The 25,914-nt window shown below is 40.6% G+C and overlaps 1 protein-coding gene across 1 annotated transcript; it reads right to left on the bottom strand.

The window, feature by feature from the left end:
• Nucleotides 1-253: 253 nt before the first annotated feature.
• On the bottom strand, nucleotides 254-25,659 carry LOC123816495 (cytochrome P450 2J2-like). The gene is made up of 9 exons (XM_045835492.1): nucleotides 25,370-25,659; nucleotides 18,162-18,324; nucleotides 15,497-15,646; nucleotides 14,942-15,102; nucleotides 11,938-12,114; nucleotides 9,758-9,899; nucleotides 7,188-7,375; nucleotides 4,177-4,315; nucleotides 254-694 (listed from the first exon to the last, which is right to left on the bottom strand). Exons 1-9 carry the CDS (start codon nucleotides 25,568-25,570, stop codon nucleotides 516-518), a joined length of 1,500 nt encoding a protein of 499 aa, XP_045691448.1. The 5' UTR covers nucleotides 25,571-25,659; the 3' UTR covers nucleotides 254-515.
• Between the last annotated feature and the right edge of the window lie 255 nt (nucleotides 25,660-25,914).

Below are 25,914 nucleotides of genomic sequence, written 5' to 3'. Positions count from 1 at the left end.
TCCATCTGTTAGGCTGGGGTGAGGCCTGGTGGCTTCACATTTATTCCACGTGGAGTGTGTGAATGCCTGCCCATCTACAATCAACACAAATGTACAGTGTGGCAGGGACAGAACTCAGAGATTGTTTGAACAAAGTCCTTCACTTTACAGATGAGGACACTGATCATATTACATGAAGTATTTTGGCCAATTTCTCAGTCTCCCACTCAGGTGATCAGATTGAGGAAAAAAATGTAAGACAAGATCCAAGATATTTAGCAAGTTCAAGGCCTGATGTGATTGGTTTTATTTTAGGAATATCATTGGGGGGTGTTTTCTAGAGATACATGATTTGCTCAAGGCTACACTGGAGGAGATAAAACTGGATTTGAATCCAGTTCCCTGTGATTCCAATGCCTGTGCTCTTTGCTCAGAGCCACTTCCACTCTGCTGCCTCAGTTCAGAGCAGGTGCCCAGCCTTCAGAGGACATGCCCGTTCTTCCTGCTTTCCTTTCTCCTCTCCTTCCCTACCACCTTCATGCCCGAAGAACAGCACTGATGCGGTAGTCAACTGGGGAGACAGTCATGCCTATTCTGAATTCCTGGCTCAGCTTCACATTGTCTGGAGGCTTAAAGGTAAATTTTTGCAAAAGGGTGGTGAAGAAAATAAAGAGCTCAGCCTTGGCCAGCTGTTCTCCAAGGCACGCCCGCTTTCCTGAAAGACAAGAACACAAGATGAGTTATGTTTCCAGTTGATGTCAGTGCCCAGCAGGGATCGAAATCTACTACGTCTTGCAAAACTTCAACAGAAGAAGGGCCTGCTAGGCCCTGGGGCTTTCTGTACAGAGGCTTATGTAATCTGACCACCACTGGGCTGAAGCAAAACATGGGAAACATGTATGTGGACTCAGTGCAGTGCCTTCAGGGTCAGGCAGGTGAAGGTGCAGGGTGTAGGTGATGATAGAAGTGGGAGGCCTGGGTTGACCTAGAAAGTGCAGGTCTCGCCTGCAGACTGTAAAAACTCAGTGAACAAACAACAATGACAAAAGCAGAAAAAAATTAATTTCTTTTAGTCCTTAGAAGAGTACTATCTGAAAGTATAAGCCAGTAATGTCAGCAGGGTTTCTAAAGTATCAGGCATTTGTCCCCTAGATCATGTTTTCCTCCTTAATGGTCAGGGACCTTGCTGACATGGATGGCCCTCTACATTGGAACGGCTTCAGCACCTCTCCCTGAACAGTCCTGATGCTTGACTGTCCTTCCCCCAAAGTGCCTTTGCTTCTAACGTGGGCCCTACTCTGGATCCTTTACTCTATGCTCACACTCGGCCTTGTGTGGGCCATATCTGAGGCCTGGGTATGTGAGTCTAGAACTGGTGGCAGAGGACAGAGATCAGATTCAATTCCTCCCACTTTTTAGACATGTGCTTTGAGGCTAATTAAATTCTCTGGGTATTGGTGGAAATGTGTGTTTAATGTGGGATTTGTGTTTTATATATTGCCTGAGCTATACATTAAATCCAAATAATAATACAGAGAGCAAACCAAAATATCTTAATACATTTGCTGGACAATATTAAACATTCTAGCTGTAAAATAGCTTATTTGTAACTTTGTCTCATTAGTTATTAAAAAAAAGTACCCAGAAGAATACAATTTAAAAAGACTACTGCAGGTAAATCATTTGAGTGGTAGCATTACTAAAATAGCTTTCTGTGTATTATCCTTCTTTCCTGTGATACTTTCCACATTGTACCCTTTATTCTGAAGTAATTTGAAATGTATAGAAACCTTGCAAGAATAATACAATATACTTATTTTTTTCTCAGTTACTTGAAGTGTAAATTGCCTACATTACCCATGAACTCTTCAGTATGAATTCCCTCAAACAAGGACATTATCTGACATAACCACCAAATCAGGAAGTCACCATCATCTATCTTCCCCTGAGGTCCTCATCAGGTTTTGCCATCCTCCCACTAGTGTCCTTCATTTAGTAAAGGATCCAGTTTAGCATCAGGAAGGGAATTTTCAACTTCCATGACTTTGGCACTTTTGAAAATGACAGATGCATTATTTGTAAATGTCCCTCATGTTGCCTCATGATTAGGTTCAGGTTGTGAGGTCATGCATTTCTGGAGGCCAGATCACCCCAGTGAGGCTGTGTCCTCTTCACTCAGTCAAGTGGGACATGATTGTGATCTGTCCCATTACTGGTGACCATTAAGGTGGTGTATTCCAATTCTCCCCTGTAAAATTATTTTTCTCTTTGCAAGTAATAAATACTTCTTTGAGAGTATGTAAATAAACCAATCCTCAATGAACTAGTTTTCCTTGCTCTTTCTTGGTCAAATTACTTATTACTCTAATGGTTGCCTGATGAGGAATTTTAAAATTCCCTCATTCCTTGTGTATTATTAGTTAGCATTCTACTAAAGGAAATGCTTCCTTTCCTCCCTATTTTATTTATTCACTCATTTATTTGTGTTTTATGAATTCACAAATTCTTATTTTCATTCAAAGAGGTAAAATTTGTTATTAGTGTTTTGTTCTCAAGATACTTGGGATTTGTCTAGTAAATGAATATTTAAGATGGTATTTTCTTAATTTGGGGCACAAAAATATTTTCCTGGTTCACTTATGCTTTCCCTCCCCCAGGCTGGAATCAGCCATTTTCACCAGAAATCCTGGTTCCTTTCAGTGGATAACATTATGCAGAAACCAAAATCTGGGCATTAGAGGAGCTCATTGGTATAAAGGTGGTGTTGCTCCCAGGGCATCTCATGGGTAGAGCTGGGAAACCTGTGTATGTATATAGTGTGAGTATATATTTAAATATATACATCCCTGTTTATGTCATTTACTTTTATATCTACCTACCTACCTACCTATTTATCGAAAATATGAGTTCATATCGATAACATCTGGTTTCAATTCAACATCACAGAGTTCATTCTATTATCTCCTTTCCCCTATTTGTAACTTCTTCCCATTATCCTCATATGTTTACTTATTGGAGCAGTATCCTGTGTATACAGCTTCTCTTATATCACTGCCATAGCCATGCTGTGCAGACCCCCCTCATCTTGCTTGTGCTCTGATGCCCAGTCTAGGATTCTGCTGATCCCTCCCTTTTGCAAATGCCCTTCTCACCCCACTTGGGCTCCAACACCCACAGTGGTCACTACAATTATCTCTCTTGTGTGTGTAATAATTTATTTTCTCCCTAAGTAATACATAGTCAATGAAAAAAAGGGAAAACAGTGTGAAATAGAAATGTATAAAAAGCTGCCATAGTTAACCCCCCTCAGCCTCAGTTTCATTATCTCTGCAGTGGTAACAGTAACACAAACCTTTTAAGTTGCACTAGAACAAGAACAGTTGTTTTTTTCCACTTCATTCATTGTGAAATCTTCAGGGCTGACTCGTTGGCACATAATATGTTTTTAGAACTAAGGAACTGGGAAATTACTTGAAATGATCCATGAAAAATACTTAATTCAACAGTAAGAAACATACTAAGAATTTTTGTTACTTATTTTACAATGTTATAACACCCTTTTTGGAACTGGCTGGCTTGGAAACAAGACAGTTGACACAGCACCCTCTTTGCACCATTCGAGTAGTTTACCATGTAAATGTATTACTTGGGTTTATACAGACTAATTAAAGTTTAAAGAGGCAAAAGGTACACACATATAGAGTGGAGTCCTATCCAATCCAGCCATGGCATCCAGAGTCTCCTGATGCCCATCAATGATAAAAGCATGTAGCTCCTTTGTTTTCTTACTCTCCCCATTCCCTTATTATATTAAAAATTGGCTCTAATTCCATGTCAGTGGGTAGGCTTTTAAAAGAACTTGAAAAATTTAAAAACTCTATAAAGACAGCAAGTGTTCATCTGTTTTCGTGAGCAAGAGGCGAGGCCTGAGTCTCTGTACCCTGTATTATGGGGGACAGAAAAACTGAAGCTGAAGTCTCCATCAGAGGCAAGCAAGGGCTCAGGAAGTGAGGGCAGGCTGAAGCAATGCCAGCCCTGGGTATCCTGAGGTTTAACAAGAGTAACAGGAAGTCACACTGGGCAGGGCTATGTGGAGCAGAGACATTTCAACTAGAGCAAAGGATGATGGGGAGAAAAGCAGAAAAGGGCTGGCAGAGGAACTCTGGATTCATGCACTCTCATTGTTTTCAAACTCACCTAATGAGAAGGGCAGAAAGGCTTCCCTTTTCTTAAACTGTCCATTCTCCAGAAAATGCTCAGGATTGAATGTGTCAGGGGTGGTCCACTCTGCAGGGTCCCTGTGCAGTGCAGTCAGGTTGGTCATAAGCATGGTGCCCTGGAGAAGGCAGCAAAGACTCAAGACAGGCTTCATCTATACAACATACCTATGAGTGCGGGGGAACTCCCCTGCTCCCAGGTTGGAACCTGATCATATCCTCACTTTTCCAATCCCACCATCTTCTGAGTCCAGCCATCCCCCTCCAACCTACCCAGGGCCCTAGTCTTTGTCATGGTACAGCTTGCAATGATGGATGGCAAATGCCTTCTGGGAATTTATGAGGGAGGTGTGGCTCCTCTTGCCTGAGTATGGATCTGCTCGAAAGGGACAAGGCAGTGTAGGATTTGAGAGAGGACATGAAGTGTAAGAGCTTTGCCAGTCAGGACTGTACCAAAACTAACCCAGCTGCTCACTAAAGTGGTAACCATGGCAGTGCTAGCAAGGTAAAAGGTGTCTCATTCATCCCTGTGTCCCCCATTCTCTTCCCTCCAATGTCTACTGCACTGCACAGGAGGTTTGTTAGTAGCATCAGGTCACCCAGTAAAAGGGACCACTATCCACGCAAGTATGTGGCAAAGACCCCAAAAGTCCTTAAAGCCTTCCTTTTCCTCATTGTGTCTTCAGTGAGGCTGGTTGATTTTACTGTAGATTTCTCTTGATTCTGTCCCCTCCATTCTGTGTCCACTGTCATAGTCCAGGCTACCACCTTGCTGTCTCTACTCCTGTAATAGCTCGCTAACTGTGCCCTGTCCTCTCCCCTTTCAATCTGCTCTACACTCTGAAACCAGAGTGAACTTTGAATATAGGATTAATTCATGTCATACCCATCTACCCACCCACCTATACCTTGAACTTGAGAGAACCCTTCATTAGCTTCCCATCATTCTGAGGTGACAGACCCATTGTCTGGCCCCTGTCTGGGCCACTCTCTCTGTGCCTGCACTCCCATTACATTAGCCTCTTTCAGCTTCTCAAACAGCTCCACTCCCACACACCTCCGTACCTTTTGAAATGTTGTTTACAATATCTGAATGTGTGTCCTCCTTACTTTGTCAGTGAACTAACCCTTAAGCATTCTGCTGTCCTCAGCTCAAACATCACTTCCTTTGAAAGCCTCCTTGGACCACTCCTGCTTCCACTCCCCATTCCAGCCAGCCTTCATGTTTACAGAAACCTGTGAGTGTTTTCAGGGGGCAGTTGTCATAGTTGCTAAGTATGTACTGGTGTGGTTATTGTCCTCAGGGCCATTTTCCCAGATCTGAGCATTGTGGTGCTTAATGAACATTTTTTGATTTAATCAAGAATAACTGCTATTTAAAGTACTCTCCATACTCAGTCTAGATTTAATGTTTTACATGCATGGACTCATTTTCCTTCCACCTGTGAGGTAGGTTTACATTCATTTTACAAATAATGAAAAACAAGATATGAGATGTTAAATAACATGCCCGGAGTCATGTAACAAAAGGAGGTAGAGCCGTGATTTGAACTAGGCCTGTCTGACGTGAAAGCCATGGCTCCTAGCCTCCACTTTGTAGTAACTTAGGTCTCTCAGTTCGCAGGATGGTTATTAATGTTGGCATTAAAAATCAGGGGTAGGGCTGGGATGGTTTCCTGGAGCTTAAATTAATTACTATGACAAAGCAAGCAACACTTGTGAATTAATTTAGACCTCAGCCTTCACCTACAAAATGGAATCAGCAGGATTCAGTGAATGCAATAAGTACAGGTGTAGCTGCTTTCCCTGGGTCTGCAGGGACAGTGACCAAAATGTGTAAAATGGGTAAGCCCTCCTGGTTCTGCTTATTAAGCTTGTGTCCAGGTAGGACACATGCAGTGGGACAGAGACAACCAGAATGGACCTACAGAATCTGACCAGGTGCGAAAGCAAGGGACCTGTAAATGTGCAGTGTGCAGAAAGGGCACCAGGGGGCACAAGAGAGCTGTCTGCTGTTATCAAAAACCTGGAGGGCAGAGATCAGAATTTCCTTCCTGAGGACAAGGAATTGAACAGGAAGGAACTGAGAGCAATCTCAAAGGGACTCATTTAAGGTCAAAGTAATACAACTCCTGTGTAGACAACAGGATGTAGTATTAAAGAGGTGAGCCAGGGTATCAGAAGAGATCTAGTTCCTGAACCCAACTCTTATCACGTTGTAGCTGAGAGACCTTACACAGGCTGAATCACTATGAGCCCTGATTCCCAATTTATATAATAGAAATAACAGACTTAAACTGAGAACTGATGAAGCATTCTGAAAGAGTCTCTGTATTCCACGGGACATAATTACTGCTTAATAAGTGTAGTTCCTCTCTCTCATTTTCTGACACTGAATATTGCACACACTTGGATTGGTTTTTCTTATGGGACAGATCCTTCACCCCCACCCCAAGTGGCAGCAAGTAAAAGTAGAAACAACACCTGTGGTAATATTTTGTTAGATGTTGGCCAGATGGTTTCATTAGACCCTTAATATTTCACTATTCTATAGCCCCAGGATCATGAGCAGAATTTTTCACAGTAATTATGGCAGGTCCCTAGTCCTGAATGATGCTCTATGAAGGCAAAGAAGAAAATTCCATGGCCACATCTGACTAAAAATGGTTACCTGCTCTATCTCCACAGATTAACAATACACATTTTACAGTAAGAATACAGAAATCCCACAGCAAAGAAAACCCCATCTTTGCTGACACATATTTGACCTAGGAATCTCCCTCCCCCGCCATAATAACTGTTAATATCTAGTTGAACTAATGTTCCAAAGACCACACATAAAGACAAAAATTAGTATTGAATCAGCAATAATATATGTCACTCCCCATTTAAGTGATTCTCTAGGACAAGAGTCCATGTCACTTTTCTATTTCAGATTCCTGTCATTTAAAAAGATGAGCTTGAAGAACTCAGGCTGGAGTCCTTAATTACCTTAGGTATGTAGTATCCAGCCAGGGTGGTATCAGCTGTCACTTGCCTGGGCGCATTCAAGGGGAGGATATTTCCCATTCTCTGCACCTCATGGACGACGGCATTGGTGTAGGGCAGGAACTCCCGAGATACCATGCTGGGCTGCTGTGACTGGCCAAGCACTCTGTCGATCTCAGCTTGTGCTTTTTCTTGAAGAGAAGAGAAAGTTCTATTATTCTATAACTTTCCTTGAGCCTGGTTAAGCTCAGGAATGGAGTAACTTGGATCAAAGTGCTGACCACTACAGTGGGCTCTACTGACTCTTGTTTCTCAAGGTGGTAGATGGAGAGTGGAAAGCAGACTGTGGGATGGAACAATTTTGGGTGAACATTTTTATTCTACCAAATTACTGCTCCAACTTACTTAAACTCTTTGAGTCTCAGTTTCCTTTTTGTATTAAGTGAGACTAAATCTACCTCCATCTTAGGGATATTTTGAGATTTATGTTACCTGATTGAGGTGAGCACCCAGATAATAATAAAAACTACTAATTGTCCCCCAATATGTTTTTTTTCCTTTTCCTACAATAGAGGATTCAGCTGGATACCTGGTTATCAGGCCAAAGACTCCATCTCCCAGATTCTTCTTTCACTAAGAGTGATCATGTGACTAAGTTCTGACTAATGGACTGTGTGTAGGGGGAATGTTTAATACTTAGCAGGTGCCCCTCCACTTCATCCCGTCTCCATGGTGGAAAAGCAGTCTTTGTGGGGAGCAATATCTGCCACTGCAGTGAGGGCGTCATCTTAGATACAACACAACAACCACACACTGGAGAGGTGGAGCCCAGTGGGCTCTGCAGAGTGTGGTTCAAATTTCATACCTGAGAGCAATAAACTACTATTTTATAACACATTTACTGTTCATTGAACAACATTTTATGGTAAAATACACATCACATAAAATTTATCACTTTAACTTTCTTAAGTGTACAGTCCAATAGTGTTAAATATAGTCACATTGTTATGCAACAATCTTCAGAACGTTTTTAAATGCAGAACTGAAACTATGTCCATGAAACAACTCCCTCTTCTCCCCAATTCCCCAGGCTCCAGCATGTACCATTCTACTTTCTGTTTCTCTGAATGTGACTACTCTTGATGCCTCACACAGTGGAATCACACAGTATTTGTCTTTGTGTAACTGGATTATGTAAGTTAGCACGATGTTCTCAAGGGTTATCCACCTTTTAGCATGAGTCAATTTCCCTTCCTGTTTAAGGCTGAGTGATATTCCATTATATCCTACATTTTGTTTATCTTGTCATGCATCTCTGGACACAGTTGCCACCTCCTGGAGACTGTGACTGATGCTGCTATGATCATGGGTGTGACCTACTGTCATCTTCAGCCATTATTACTTTGGAGCCTCTATTACAGAAATCAAGTCTGTATCCTAACTAAGCAGCTTTTAAACTTTAAAAAAATAATGTGTTTCACAGTTGGAAAGGCATTTTGCAACGTGACTCAGAAGATATATATATTTGCATAAACAAACTTATCCTTAGCACATGGGAAGCTCTCTGATCTTTTCTATTCTACTTTTATTTTAGGAAAAATAATTGGTTTTGATCCACTAAATTCATGCTATATCTCTTTAATAAACTGTTACCTACAGTTTAAAAAACTGTATAATAACAAATCCGCTCTTTCTTCTGAGACCTGGGAAAGAAAAGTGTTTCTAATAGTCACTGTCCTTGAATGAACTGCAGTCTGTGAGGAAGAGGTATAAATGACGTGCAATAAACACGGTAATGGAGGTGTGTTAGGTCATCTCTAGAGAGAGAGTGCTAGGCATTCTCTATGGGACTGGAAAAACATGGAATGAGAGGTAGTGTTTAGCAGATTCTTCAAGCAGAGCTAGTGGTTTACCAGGCAGAAAATCAAGGAAACACATTCTTGTAGAGGGAAGAGCTGGTGCAATGACACAGAGGCATAAACAATGACAATGCAAAGAAAATGACATGTGATTTAATAAGGTTACATGCAGTGTGGGTGGAGGTGAGTTTGGACAGGAAGTAAGAGGCACATCACAGGGCATATTATCTCAAAATTAAAAGTTTGAACATCATCTCCAGGGCAATGGAAGGCAGAACTTCAAAGGAGGGAAGGCTAAGACCAGGTTTCTTTTCTTCTTTCCCTCCCTCCCTCCCTTCTTTCCTTCTTTCCTTCCTTCCTTCCTTTTTTTTTCTTTTGTATTGTCTGACATCTAACCTCCCCTAGAGCAAAATTTCACATGAGAATGTAACTCTCTCCTGGAATTCACCACAATGTCAATTAACTTCATTGTTTACCCTGCTAGACTTTGTGTTTCCTGAGGGCAGGGACTCTGTGTTATATTTGTGTTAGGGGGACCCATCACAATCATGACATAAAAATTGCTGGATGTCCCCATTCTGAAATCCACATGGCCTCGTGAGCATGCTATCTTCCTTTCCAGTCTATCATGCTATCTTCTGCTCCCACCTTTGGGGTGACCACTTCAGGAGACACCACTGTGTGCTGGCTTTGGGCACCCACTGACATGCTCACCTTGGATTTCTGGGTAGACAGCCATGTAAAGCAGAGCCCAGCGCAGCGTTGTTGAAGTTGTCTCGGTGCCAGCCAAGAAGAGATCCAGGGTGGTGAAGATGAGGTTTTCCTCATGGAAACTGGAAGTAGCATTGCCCATATGCTAGAAAGCACCATGCTTATTAGTGGATTTAGAGGGTTCTCAGCTACCATAATATAGAGGGGCTTCATGCTAGGGAGAGCATGTGGGAGGAGGGGGCCCTAAGAGGAAGGGCTTTCCCCTTTGGTCTCCTCAGGAGGCAGAGTCTCATTTCAGCAATATTGTTAGCACAGTCCTCCCCAAGTGCTGGAAGCTTTTGTTACTTTGAGTGAATGAAAATCAAAGCTAGTTTTTAATGGCTATAGTTTGGGAGAAGCAATTAGTACAGTAGAAAGAGAAGCTATTAGTCCAGTGGGGAGATGGACTTTGGTTCCAACATTAACCACATTGCTCACTATTTCTGTGACACAAGGCAAGTCACTTCACCTGCCTGGGCCTCACTTTCCTGTTTTATAAAATAGAAATAGCAAAACACACCTCTGAAGAGAACATTATGAATCATATGAGAGGTAATGGATGCACAGCAAAAACTCAACAAATATTTATACTGATACTAGAAAGGATAATTTAATTCTTCTATGTACAAGTTTTGTATCTCTCAGTGGATCTTTTTTCTTGTAAGTGAAAAGTCTCTGAATCTACCAATTATTCCTTAGGACAGCCCATAGTCATTACCACCTTCCTCTGAAAGCCGCAATTGGTCCACATTCCTCTTACTGTGAGTCCCATGCCTGCACACCATAGAGCAAGTGAAGTCTCCTCCTCTGAGCAGAAATCAATGTTTCTATTAATATCATGCCAATAAGGTGAAATAAGAAGGGGGGGATGGGGAAGAAATCCATGATTCTGCCAACTTTCACAAGAGGAACAAATTATGTGATAGTCAAAAATTATGAAACTAATGCAATGAAGTATATTCATGAGAAGGAGTACTGATTTAAATGCTACACATCTAGTTTGGCTTTCCCCCCCCTTTTTTCTTTCCTATAGTGTTTGAAAGTGGGCAATATCAGGTCCCATTCAAGCCTTGAGGATAAACTCTGGCAACTGACTCAGTTTCCCTTGCATTCTGTCCTGGGGAAGGAGGGAGGGGGTAGATAATTGGGCACAGATCCAAGCAAGAATAAAACAAAGCTTTGAGGCTCAAGTCTTATTTTTTCCTTTTTATATAGCACCTTCAGATATGGGTAGAGGGTAGAGACTAGAAGATGAAAAGGCAGTATTTGGGCATTCCCAAGGTCTCAAGTCAAACATTACCAAACCCATATCTTAACTTCTAATTGCCTCATCCATCCTAAGTTAATGTTGCTCTTTTTTTTTTCAGATTTTATTTATTTATTTTTAGAGAGAGGGGATGGGAGGGAAAAAGACAGGGAGAGAAACATCAGTATGTGGTTGCCTCTCACACACCCACTACTGAGGACCTGGCCCACAACCCAAGCATGTGCCCTGACTGAGAACTGAACCAACCAGTGACTCTTTGGTTTGAAGCCTGCACTCAATCCACTCAGCTACACCAGCCAGAGCAAGTTAATGATGCTCTTATACTCTATGAAATTCTGCCTGTATTTTCACTCCCCTGTTGTAGTTCAATCATGACTCACAATTATGTCCATGCCTAATCTCTGGAACCAGTAGATGTTATGTGGAAAAAAGGGATTTCATAGTCATGATTAAGTTAAGGGTCTTGATATGGGAAGATAATGTGGAGAATCCCAGTGGGCCCAATACAATCACAGGAGGCAAGAGTGTTGTAAGGAGAAGGTGTAAGGATGGTAGCAGAGAAGATGCTACACTGATGGCTTTCAAGATAAAGGAGAGGGCCATGAGCCAAGCAACACAGGCAACCTCTAGAAACTGGAAGCATCAAGGAAATGGCTTCTCCCCTAGAGTCTTCAAAGGAGCCAGCCTTGCCAACACCTTGACTGGAGCCCATTCCAACTGCTTTCAGACTTATGACCTCCAGAGCTGGAAGAAAATAAATTTGTGCTTGTGCTGTTGTGAGCCACTAAGTTAATTTGTGACAGCATCCATAGGAAACCAGTACATCTCTATTTGTTCTTCAAAAACAAAGCCCAGGAAACAACTGTGGTTTTCTCACCTTTTCCATTTCCTTGAGGTATGCATCAATAAAATCTCTTGATTCCTCAGGATTCCAATCTCTCTTGTGCTTTTCAATCACATGAGAAACAAACAATTTCAGTTTCTCCCATTTGCTGAAGAGTGCTTGGTGGGGTCCAGGAATGAAGCACATTATCCATGGAAAGGTATTATAGAGCTAATTGAGAAAAACAGAACAATGATGGAGACATCATGGTTCTAGTCTCCTAGTTTTTAAGACAGCAGAAATGTTCTTTTTCTAGCTCTTGTTTGCCTACACTTGGACTGAGACTGTTCTTTTCTCTCTCATCCCTCCTCTTACCCCTCCAGCAAAGCATTTCAGAGCTCCATTCAAAATATATTGTTTCAGAGCATTTCTCACCACCCCAATTGCTCTGTCTCTTCCAACAATCTGCCGTCTCTTGTCTGGATGCTGTAATAGCCTCTGATAGTTTTTCTGATTCCATTCTTAACCTTGTTCCCAGTCTATTTTCCACAGAACTGCAGAGTGATTATTTAACAGTTTAATCCAGTGATTTTCAACTGGTCTGCTGCAAGAATTTTTAAAACATGCAATATCTGATTATTTAGTCAGAGGCACATAACTCTTTTTCTTTAGATTGTAAAATTTAACAAAAAAAATGACAACAACCAACATAATAGCTGTCCAGTGTGAATGAATCAAAATTATACCAATTTTTGTCAGATTGGCAAAAAATATGTATATTTGGTGTACTGCAGAATTTTAGTAATTAGTTTACATGTGCCATGAAATGAGCAATGTTGAAAATCGTTGGTTAAATAGGATCATTTCACTTGTTTATCAGTTCTTCAATGACTCCCCAAGATGCGCAGGTAAACTGCTACATTGTTCTCTAGGCATTGAAGCTCTACATGAGCAGGTGCCTGCACACACCTGTCACTTACAGCCACTTTACCTTCTCCAGTCTGCCCCATTGGTCTCTGTAAGAACATCAAGGATCTTTCTGTGTAGGCCTTTGCATTTGCTATTCCCTCCAGCTGGAAGGCTCTTCCTCTGAAATCTCTGGAACTCTAGCCTCTTCACTTCATTAAATTGCTGCCCAAATGTCATTTATTTGGAGCAGCCTCCCCTAATGATCCAATAAGTAGCAGCACCCCTGTCACCCTCTTTCCATTCCCTTATCCTGTCTTATTTTTCTTCATGGCATTTAACACTCTTTTGTGATATGTGTACATATATCACAAAATACATATATGTACATATATATGTATATGTATACATGTATATATGTGTGTGTATAAATATTTGTTAAACATATATATGTATTTGTTTCCCCCCTCTAAGGTAATCTTCATGTGAGTATTTCATTTTTAATGAAATAAAGTTGATTTTGAATATATTTTCTCTAATAATATCTGGTAGGAAACAGATAGCATAAAAAAAATGAAAAAATTACCCAGACTTACAACATGACATAAGCTTGGCGAATAGCTCTGATGCTTTCTACCTATAATACTTTGGTAATAATAATAATGAGGAGGAGGATGTAAGTTTGTGCTCCTTAGTTCAACTAGTTGCTGATGGGGCCCGAGGGCTATGCTGGTGGCCAAATGACCTGAGGCCCTTTAAGCACCTATCCCAGAGCCAGTGCACCACTATGTGGATTTGCTCACACATTCTCATGTCTGTCTGCATACACCATGGTGCTTCATTTCATCTTTAAAAAGATTGCTGTGGAAATTAACTAAGATAAAGTATGTGCAGTTGTCCACTAAAGAGCCTGGTCTATTTTGGGATTCTAAGAAATGGTTATTAACCCTACTTTGTTGTCCCTTCTTATCTCTTTAGAAATTTCATTTTCCTAGAGAAAGTCAGCTGGGTACCTATGCTGAACTCTCATGACTTCCTGGGTTCTGTCTTAATAGGAAGAGCAAAATGGAATGGAACCACTGAATTGGGGACTACCATGTCTGGAAGTGAGGACAAGGAATTTAAAAATAACATCGACAGTAATAATAAAAATAACAGCTCACATTCACTGTGGCCTTTGTATGTGCCAGGATTCACACTAACATCTTTATCCACTCTGGTGTGATGGATCCATAGACCTCCAAGCAAAGATGCTTATTAGGAATAAATAAAAATAAACCTGTTTCTAGATACCAGAGAGGCTACCTCAAGACTTGGGGTTGATTTTTACCTAGACATGCCTTCTAAACCTAGAACAGTGGCTGAGACACCAAGAAGCTTCACAGAGTTTTTGACAGACTCAGAAAACCCCAGGACAAAAATGGCGTGCAGGGCCCACCAAGGTAGGGGCAAGGTTTGAACCCCAAGTGCCTTTACCCTATGCAATTAGGAAATTGATGAATGATACCCTGCTGATGTGCATGAAAATGGGGAAGTAGCATTGGAAACCTGGCATCTTTTATGATGAGTTTTGTAAATGGAAGAAGAGAAATGAATGGATGTATTGACATGAAAAAATTGTGCTAGATTGTTCATGGCAGCTTTACTTCTAACATTTAAAACCTGGAAATAACCCAAGTGTCTCTCAATAAAGAAGAGAGTAGTAAACAGTGGCATACCCATAAAATGGAATATTATGCAGAATTTTTAAAAACAGCAACTAATACAGATGAATCTCAAAACAGAGTACCCAGGGGAAGCCAAGCACAGAAGAAAAGTTCTGAGACAGGAGGTCTGAGGTGGCTGGGTTAGGGAGGGACATGGATGGGGGACTGAAAGGCAATGGCACTCTTGGCCTTTTTAAATAAAACAACATAAATGCACAGGTGTATGGCATATGAAGTTCACTGCTTCACATAAATTTTAAAAATGTCTTTGCATACAGCATTTATATAACATTTACCTATGTTATCTAAAATGCTAGTCACAGGTTGATTTCAAGTAAGATTGTGTTGAACTCAGTTTTAAAGGGTTATATTGTAGCTTAAAAAAAAACCATGCCCAACATCAGCTCCAGTATCTTTATCCAAGAAATGAAAAAAGAAACCCTTACGTGGGCCCACACTGACGTCTCTAGGTGTACGACCTCATCTATCAACTTCAGCATTTCTTGAAACTGATCATCCTGGTACTCAAAGCGCTCCCCAAAGGTGATGGAGCAAATAATATTGGAAACTGCATTGTTGATCTTGAAGTGAGGATTAAAAGGCTGTCCTGGAGGTGGAAGAAAAGGTAGATCTTTCAGACTGGTTTGCTTCTGTTTTCTAATAGTCTACATCACATATGATACCTGAAGGACAAAAATAGACCTGAGGCTCTGGCCACAGCACCCTACACTTGGTCAGACATACAGGAAGTACTCACTCAGTGCCTAGGAAGTCAAACTGATGACTGGGGTTTAAAATTAATAATGTCTTTAATGCCCTTCTTCTTGTGCTTAATTCCAGAGCAGGGCCTGAGGGCAGGGCCATGGTTAGTTGTTTGGTTATATCCTCAGGGCCCAATACAGTGCTGGGCACAGGACAGGCTTGCAAGTACTGAGGAAGTATCTGTTCAGTGAATGAAAGGGCCACAGTCTCCTGCACATGTCCTAGAGGAGGACACTCACCCTTCTCCTCCTCTATTGCCAGGGCCAGGTGATGGACCTCCTCCTGTATGCGCTCCTCTAAGCTCTTCTTTCCTAAACCAAAGTCCCTTAGTGTTGTCAGGGTGAACCTTCTTTGCTCCTTCCATATCTGCCCATTGGACAGGATCAGTCCTGAAAAGAGAAAGCCAGCATTATGAAAAGAAAGCCAACATATGGTAGGGGAATTTCTATGAGACTGTAGAAAGGAAAAGGTCATTAGGCAGTTGGGCAGTATTCAGAGCAATCATCCCAGAGCAATGAATATAATTGCTCCCATGTACTGGTTGGAGGCAATAACAATCATGTTAGTATTTTTTATGCATTATGCAATTCAGTACTCATAGAAACTCTGGGAGGTAAATACAGTTATCAACCCCTTTCAAATTTTGTTGATGAAAAAAACTGAGGCACAAGGGAAAAAGTAAAGTTTGCAAAGACTCACACAGTATAGTAAGCAGCTGAGCAGGCATTCAAGTTCACATGTACCTGACTGCAAAGGCCACACTTTCATTACTAGTCACATAGTTGTATTTAAGTATTTATGTCATGCTACACACTAAGAAAGCACCCATAGGTAAGAAAATCCATATTTGTAAAGAGGCAAGGCTTTAATGGGTCTTATAGGAGAGGTTCCATCTACACTTAACCTTCAATAATGAAGAAATGACTGAAGAAAGCAGAGGAGTGAATATCCCATGCAGGCAAAGGAAAAGACAGCATCTTGGTGTGTTCAACAGACCATCACTTCTTGTATACCATGGGTAAGGCCACACCCCTTTCATTTCTTCACTTCTAGAGCACTCTTCAACTTCTTTTAATGTCTCGCTTTGGCTCTAGCCCCCCTAGTGAAATGGCCCTCCTTGCTCTCAAATCCAGGGTTGCTTTTTAACCTCATCTTACTTGGTTTTTCAGCAGCATTGGACAATTTTTTTCTTGAAACAATCTTTTCCAGTGGTGTTTGGGGCACTACACTTCCAAGATTTTTTTTTAATTCCCTGGAAGCAGAGAACTTCCCATATCTCTGGCTAGTTCATCTTCTACCCAGTTCTGAAATGACAGAGTTCTTTGAGAGAAGATCTCTTTTTCCCCTATACTCCATTTCTGGAAAATCTCACACCTAAACATTTAAATAGCATCTATTGATAGTGACCTTCTATTTCTATCTCTGAGCTTCAGACAGAGATGTATGGCTGTCGGCTTGATTTTACTAACTTTAAAGGCATTGCAAACTCAGCATATCCATGATGGAATTTATGCTTTTCTCCATATAGCTCCCCACCGAAGTCAAACTTATCTTCTCCTTCAAACGCCCTTGTTTCCATCCATATACTGGTTTGGATGTCTATCTAAACACTTTCTTCTCCCTCTATTCCCTCTTTTTCTAGGTCATCATGTTCTACTGGATTACATCATGAATATCTTAAATCCATGTATCTTCACTGCCACTGCCCCAGATTAACCTAGTGTACTGTCCTATCTTGCTACCTTCCTAGTCCAAGCTATCACCTTTTCTAGCCTAAAATGCTGCAATGGTCTCTTGCTCCCTTTATTTCAGCCACTACATTGCAAACAAAATCAGTTTTTGATGATTCCTTTCTCTACTGAAAACAATTTAAGAGCTTCATTGTTTTTAGGGTAAAACCCAACATCCTTATCAAGAACTTGCATAAACTATTCCTGTCCAAGTTCTGCAGCTTTATCTCCATTTAGTTATTCCATTTGATCTCTGTTCTTGCCACATTGGCACATTTTCATTTCCTCAAGTTCACTGTGCTTCTCACCTCAGCAACTTTTTGTATTTTATTCCCTCTGCCTGATTGCCTCTTTACTTGATTAAATTAATTGTCACTTACATTAGTTTTTCTTGAATCCCAGGACTAGATTAGATAGCCCTAATAAGTGCATTCTTCACATATCAATAATAAGGCTTTAAATTATTACAGATAGATAATAGTCTTTCTCTCTGAATAGAACTTGACTTACATAAGAATGTGGATTTTAAGCCCTGGCTGGTGTAGCTCAGTGGATTGAGCGCAGGCTATGAACCAAAGTGTCCCAGGTTCGATTCCCAGTTAGGGTACATACCTGGGTTGCAGGCCATGACCCTCAGCAACTGCACATTGATGTTTCTCTCTCTCTCTCTTTCTCCCTCCCTTCCCTCTCTAAAAATATATAAATAAAATCTTAAAAAAAAAGAATGTGGATTTTATCTGTGCTATTCATTGTTTTATTGCTGGTGCTTAGCACTGTGCTTCACATTGCAGATAACAGAGTAGATGGATGTAGAGTTAACAGATAAAATATTTCAAAGAGGAAAGAGAAGCATCTGAAAAAATCATGCTTTGGTAGAGTAATAAATTTTAGTTTTCATTTATATTTTTAAATGTTTAAGTTCATTTAATGATAATTTGAACTATTCATGACATACTGTTCTAATGTAGACTGGAAGGCTTGAAGGCTGACCCAGCATAATTCTCAGAGAGGGAGCCTTTGTAGGGAAATGAGAACATCAAGCTTCCACTAAAGGCAGCAGTTTTATACTGGGCGTGGTCTCTAGGGTGTGCTGGAGAGGTCTAGTCTCAGAGGCACCATTAACAGACCTTAGAATTATTAAGCATACACATCTGACATTGGTCAAGAAACTTACCATTTTTCTTGAAGATCCGTTCTCGAATGGGGGATAGGGGGCGGTCAACAAACTTGTGGCCCTGGTGGACAAGAGCCTCTTTGATTAAGGGCAATCCAGTTACAATGATTGTATGCCAGAAACCAATCTCCATGCTGAAAATGTTCCCATATTTCTTCACATACTGAAAAATAAATAGTCAGATGTGAATGTGCACACCTTTGTGTGTCCAAGAAAGAAGTAGTGTGTAGCTGGAGGGCTTGTATTGAGAGCATGGGTGTGTGCTCTCTTTGAGCTGACAGGAATGTGTCTCCCTGTTTTATTCTCCTCCTCTTCTCAGCTACACTTGGATTTAATTCACTATAGGACATGTACATCCCTTATTAATCATTTTTTCATATTGTCAACCTATATGAATTGAGTGAGCATCTTCCACTGTCCTGAAAATGAGTTATGAAGATATAACTATAATAAAATAAACAAGGTCGCTAACCCCAAGCATCTTAGAGTCTAGTGAACAGAATCCAGCACCTGTGTCTCACCAAAGAGGGCTGACGTTTGTGCAGTGTAAGTCTAGAATAGCAAGCATGGATTTCTTACTAAATCATATCTGCTTAAACAAAAGAGAAGTCCCCTTTCTCAACATGTGCTCTGGAAGACAGAAAATGCATTCCAGGGCTGGTTCCAGTGGTGAGGAAAAAGCACTCTAGCTCTGGAGCTGTGTGTGAATGGTAACTCTACAGTTCACTGGCTGTGGGCTTTTGAGAAAATTGCCTGATTTTTTTGAGCCTCACATCCCCAGCTAGAAAAGGCAGAATATGGTCCCTCCATCAAATGGTTCTGTGAGGAAGAATGAGAGCAGCCATGTGAAAGGCACTTTGTTTCCTGGTACCTGGTGCACAGCCGCTGGAGTCTCTGAGGAATGAATGCACTCTGTGGCGACAGAGAGGACCAGAGCTCAGGGATGTGTGGGGGGAAGGCACTCCTGGTCGCAGATGGACCCAGCCACTGGGTACCATGTTAAGCATCTTTCATGTTTTATGTGATTAAATCTCACAATACCCTACAGTAGTAATGATTTCCCTTGTCTTTCAGAAAAGGAAAGTGAGTCATAGCTAAATTATGTAGCCAAGGTGAGAAAGCTATTGAGTGGTGGGAGGATTTTGCAGGCATTGTGTAAGATTCAAGGAAAAGAATGTGCATCTGAGGTGGTCCCAGGACCTTAGAGTTTAGTGGGGTCCTTTGGCTTTAGTGAGAGCAAGAGAGTGAAAGTGATAGTGAGAGAGGGACAGAGGGGAGAATGGAAGAGTGTGTGGGTGTGTCACCAATCTGCACAAAGTTGCAGGTGTGTACAAGACACGTTAAATGACAGTGAGTGGTCATCCATCAAAGTTTTTCCTGATCTGGCTATTCAAGAGAAGACTCTTGTTAAAGCGTTCAGCTGCCTCTGGTCTGCTGGGTGTGTCTAGCTGCAGTCAATGGATCTAATAGAAGGTCTCCATTTCCTCCAGATGTCTGCAGCCTCATTTCCATGATTTCCATGCACTCATGCTCCCCCCATGTGCCCCTTATTTCCCTGGATGCCATCAGGCCCATCAGAGCAAGTGGATTCAGAACAATGGATTCAGTCATATTCCACCACCCTTCTCCCACAATATATTTACAAAGTGACATGCTACTCAGCCATATAAAGAAGGAAATCTTACCCTTTGCAACAGGATGGATGGACCTAGAGAACATTATACTAAGTGAAATAAGCCAGTCAGAGAAAGACAAGTACCATATGATTTCACTCATATGTGACATCTAATGAACAAACTGAACTAACAAGCAAAATAGAGATAGACTCATAGATAAAAGGCAGGCTGGCCACTTTGAGGGTGGTGGTGAGGGGGTGGAGGAATCAAGAAAAAGGAAAAAGGATACTTGGACAGGAACAACAGTGCGATGATTAGGGAGGAGGGGTATGGGTGGAGGCAGAAGAGGACATAAGGGGGATAAATAGTAATGGGAAATGCAATAAAAATGAATTTAAAAAATTGAGACTGAACTCAATACTTCCTTTGTTCTTTGGGCCAGAGTCTTCCATCAGTCTGTGTTCATCTCTAGCACAGCATGCCCTGTCTTGCTAGAAAGGGCAGAGCCAAGATTCCCTCTCAAGCTGGTCTGCTGCTAAGAAACTACAGGGAACATCTTGTTGAATGCTGGGATAAACTTCTTAGGCTTTACAAGCAGGGTTTCTTGACTACTTTAGAATACTCAATAAGGACGGGTTTAGAACAGCTGAAAAATCTCATATTAAGCTAAATGACAACCTAGATTCTCAGCATGTACTTGGAAGGGACTCAGCACTCCATTAATATTTACTGAAGTGAATTTCTTCAGCGTCCCATCTCTACCAGTGCTATGTCCATGTACATGAATACTCCAAGATTACTGGATGAGAAACTCATGTTATGATGAGCTATGTAAACATGGATAGTTCATAGGACCCCCTGAAGCCCTGGTGATACCCAACAACTGTTGAATACACTGTGCTGGTCAGTGTGTTAATTGCTGTACATGGAAATAAATGTATGGCTTAGAGGGAATCTCAGAAGACTTTGTAAGATTGGCCATACTTTTAAATACATAACATTAAACAAGTCATTTAAAAAACAAACAGTAAAGGAATGAATGTGGTTAAAAATAAGATGTTGAGAAGGCTAACACAGGCTGACATTCAAAAAAGAACATAGAAAAATAAAGAGAAAAGCATTAACAGAGGAGCTATGTGAGGGGCAAATAAAAGTAGTAAAAGACAGGAAATACAAATGAAGGATGAAAATTTCAAATGTAGAATTAAAGAATTAGGTGGAGCAAAATAAATATTTTGAGCAAACAACAATTACAAGTGGAAAGTTAGTGATAAAAGAGTTGAGTGAGAGTGTACTTGCTTTACATACTTAAACCCCATAACCATCAGGACAAAGACACAAAGAAACAAAATAAAAAGGAAGAGAGTGTACTAATTCTCAATCCCACCGGCTGTAGGCTGGAGGGCCTGCTCCTCTGACCTCTCACCAGCACTGAGCAGTGTGCGTGCAAACACGCGCATGTATGTGCCTATCATTCCAATAGACAAAAGAAAAGTTTTTCATGTATTTTACTAAAGTTAAACACCTTTCTGCCAATATCTATGTTGTATTTAAAAATTTTTGTTTATGTTTTCTAAACATTTTTTCTATCAAAAAGTTTAACTTTTTAATTTATTGATATATAAGAGCCTAAATAGAATGTTACAAATGGGTATCATTTTATTTTTATTACACAGGAGTATGAAAAGATACACACCAAAGTCCTATGGAGGTATTACTGACAGCTGGTGTGAGTATGTGTATGTGTGAGTGTGTGGGTGTGTGTTGGGGCTGTGGGTGCAAGAGGGGGAAGATTCTTTCTCATTCTCTGAACTGTATTTTAAACTGTCTCAAAGTGTGTCTATTGCTTTTCTGGTTAGAAAGTATTTTTATCCAATAAAGCAAAAGAAAAAAAGAAACTTAAGGAAATAAGAAATGAAACTTGATAACAGTGCTCCTGAACTTTTTGTCATAGAATCCTGTGAAAATTTAGTGTATGTAGTGGATGTGCTCTCCAGTAGAGTCCTGTATGCATGCATAGTTATACCCAGGGATTCAGGTGTTCACTGAGGCCCGTGAACCCCTGATTTCTACCCTTGTACAGAAACAAGGAGGCGTCCTTTCCCATGGAGCAGGTCAGGGTAGATCTCTGACTTTAATTTCCCCCACAGTAAGGAAGAGGCTACCCTAGCCACCCTCATTGTCTCTGTCCTTGTTTTCTCTAGCCCACACTGATGAGAATGGAGGATGGAGTCCTGTGGGGGTTCTTATAAGAAACACATTATGTGGAGGGACCAGGGGGTGAGGTGGGGTGGGGTGGGAGTGAAAGACCAGAATAACACTGTAGGAGCTTTAGACCCTAAGTTGACATTTGAACCACAATCCACAAATATGATAATTCTGACCCTAAATCCACTGATAACCTGCCAAAATCAGAGATTTACATGGTATCAGAATCATATAACATCATACACAAAATATCCAGGATACAATCCAAAATTATTCACCTTACCAAGAATACAGAAAATCTCAACTTCAATGAGTGGACACCAATACTGAGATGATACAGATGTTGGAATTATAGGATAAAGATTTTAAAACTGCTATTATAAATGTTTTGGGAAACAAATATAAACACTTTCAAAAATTTAAAACTAAGAATTCTTAACAAAGAAAAATGAAAACACATAAGAACCAAAGAGAAATTTTAGAAGTGAAAAATACAATAATCTAAGCAAAAATGTACTCAGTAGAGTAAATCAGTTGCCAAGGGGTAATGACAGAAGACTCAGTAAAATTGAAGACAGGTCAATAGAAAATTTGGAAAACATGAAAATGAAAACTGAGACCCAGGGAACTGCGTTAGAATAAGAAAAGATCTAACATTTGTTCCATCACTGTCCAAGAGTTCCAGAAATAGAGAAAAATCCATATGGAGTTGAAAAATATGTGAGAAAATAATGGCTGAAAAATTCTCAAATTTGGTAATAGACAAACCTAGAGATTCAAGAATCTCAGTGAACCCAATAAACACAAAGAATTTAGAGCCAGAGATATAATCATCAAATGTGTGAACACTAAAATAAAAAATTCTTAGAAGCAGGCAGAGAAGAACAACTCATTGCACATGGGATACAACGATTTAAATGATAGCAGATGTCTCGTCAGAAAACATGGAAGCCCGAAATAAGTCGTACAACAGTAAAAAGTGTGAATGAAAGAAACTGTAGACCTACAGTTCTATATTCACTGAAAATGCACTGCAGAAATGAAGGTGAAATATATTATTAGATGAATGAAAGGGAAGAAACTATTTTCTTCTTAGAAACCAGCTCTAAAAGAATGATTAAAGGAAGTTCTTGAGATATAAGGAGTAGTAATGGTAGAAAACTTGAAACACTAAGAATGGAGAAATAGCAACAGAAAAGGGTAAATGAATGGTAAAACATAAACTATACTTTTCCTCTTGAATTAAAAAAAACTGCTGCACAGTTAAAAGCAAAATTATAATATTGTCTGATGTGGTTCTCAATGTATATAGGGGTAATATTAAAAACATTTATATTATAAAACCTGGAGGCTAAGGAGACCCAAACTGTCATAAGTTATCTATACTCCACTTCAAGTGGTAAAATATTGAGACTAGGACACTGCAATAAGCTAAGTACTCAAATTGCAATCTCTAGAGCAACCACAGAAAACAAAATACAAAGAGATGTACTCAAAACACTAAAATAAACAATAATTAAAAAAAATGTTCAAATGACCCACAGGAAGACAGGAAAGAACAAACAGGAATAAAAATCTGGTAACATAGGAAAAATGGCAGACTTATGTTTCAACATATCAATAATTACATTAAATATAAATTATCTAAATTCAGCAATTAAAAGAGATTGACAAAAGAAAAAGATGACCCACGTATATGCTGTCTATAAGAAACTCATTTCAAATGTAATGATGGTAGTAGGATAAAAGTGAAGAAATGGAGAAGCATACACCATACAAATACTAATTAAAAAAGAGCTGCATTGACTATATTATATCACATAAAGTAAAGTCTAGGCAAAAAAAATCACCAGGGATGAAGAAGGATGTTACCTAATAATTTATGAGTCAGTTCACCAAGATAACATGACGATTATAACCTTCATTCACCAAGTAAACAAGCTGCCAAATGCATAAAGGAAAAATAACAGTATTGAACAGAGAAATAGATAAACCTGTACTTAGAGTTGGAGATTTCAACATGACTCTTCTAGTAATTTGTAGAACCAATAGATAAAATGTCAGGAAGGGTATAGAAGAATTCAACAACACAGTCAAGCAATAAAAATCTAATTGATGTATTAAATACTCTGCCCAACAACAGCAGAATACAGATGACCCTTCAACAAAGCCAGAATTGGGGGCTTGAGCATAATGCACAGTGAAAATCCACATACAACTAGCATACTTTTTTTTCCCAAGCATGCATGGGGGTGTAGCTTGAGCCCTAAAGCCAACCTTAACATATTTTTAAAATTGAAATTGTACAAAGTATGTTCTCTGACCATAATGGAATCAAAATGGAATTCATTAACCAAAAGAAAACTGGAAAACTTCCCAATTCTTGGAAATTAAACAATGCATTTCTTAAACTAGGGTACAGATTTAAGAGCCTACTTTTAAAATGCTGTGACTAATGCTGTTAGTGTTACCAATTGGGTGTTCCTCCCAGAAACTGATAAAACCTTCTCCATCCAGACCTGAGTATGTAGGCACATGCTTCAAGTGCTCCAGGCATTTCTAGGGGAATTAATCTTTTTGCACATCTGCTCTGAGTCATGTTACTATGGACCCTTCACTGTTTTATGTCACCTTCCAGAACCACCTATCACAGTGTTGCCTTTCAGCAAGGAATCTGTACTGAGAGGCAGAGAACGAGTTGAGGATTGTTGAGAAAGTATTGGATGTTGGAGAAATTTTTAGGGATTTCAGAGTGACCCCAGTTAGGATTCCCTGAGGGAGATTATTATAAAGAGGTGGAAAGAGGTCCTAAGGGTTCTAAGTGGCTTCTGATGGAGACTGAACTTGTCATGGAGAAACATCCTGAACCACTAAGAAAATCTGAGGTGAGGAAAGATTTTAGCATACTGCATAAGTACTTTCAGACACATGATTGCAGAATATGAGGTGCTCAGTCATCGTGGTGGTGGGAGCAATTCAGTTGAAAAGTGGTGAGGATTTAGGTGATATTATTATTTTACATATGGGAAATGGAACATCCGAGAGGTAAAGTACAGCTGTTCCCCTCAAGGATACCAATATTAAAGAGGACAAGGTCATCATATTACAATAAGATGTTATGATAATATTAAAGAAGATACTGTTAAGTGAGTTGAAGAATGTAACATGCCTAGCACACAAATGGTAAACATTTAGCAATATTTCACCTCTAGAAAGGGCATGTGAAATCCTGCCAGTCGAGGAAAAATGAGGCTCAAAGTGGGGTTCACCAGAGGACTGGCATTAGCAGCAGAGCCACCCATCCTCCTCCTCTGTCCCTGGGATGATCCTCCACCTGCAGGTCATAGTCAGGACTCGCGGTCCAGCGCCTTAGCCTGCTCCTACCTTCTGAAGGGACAGATGAGGCTGCTTAAAATCCAGTAGGACGAAGTCCCCAAAGAAAGGCACACTCCTGGGCCCTGGTGGGTAGTTCTTTGGGAGTCTTTGCCTTTTGAAGAAGTTTGCAAGGACCAGGAAAACTATGGCACCAAGCAGGAGAGTGCTGGGATTGAGTGTCCTCCAGATGGCCGCCACTAGGGAGCCCATCGCCCCCAGTGTGGGTCGGACTCCTCGCTTCTCTGTGGTCTGAGCAGGTGAAGTTCAGTCTGTCTTTTTCAGTGCAAAACCTTCAGCACTGCCCCTCCCTACTCTGACAAGCCCCGCCCCACGAACTTTGTTCCTGAACTTCACCAGGCCCCACCTCCTGCAGCACCCAGATAGCTCAGCTCAGGCTTCCTCAGTTCTCTCTCTGCCCCTCCTCCTCTCCCCACCCAGCCAGGCAGTGGGCCAGATGTCAGGCACTGGATACCAGGGGGAACCCGCACTGGTTTTGGAAAGCCTCATCCTGGGACTGCTGTGGCTCTTGCTTTTATGGTTTCAAGGCATCTCAG

The sequence above is a fragment of the Phyllostomus hastatus genome, unplaced genomic scaffold, assembly GCF_019186645.2.
Source record: "Phyllostomus hastatus isolate PE091 unplaced genomic scaffold, TTU_PhHast_1.1 phas_contig_209, whole genome shotgun sequence".
In the NCBI taxonomy this organism is placed as follows: domain Eukaryota; kingdom Metazoa; phylum Chordata; class Mammalia; order Chiroptera; family Phyllostomidae; genus Phyllostomus; species Phyllostomus hastatus.
Note: the sequence above shows the minus strand (reverse complement) of the source record. Positions and strands in the feature narration are given on the sequence as shown.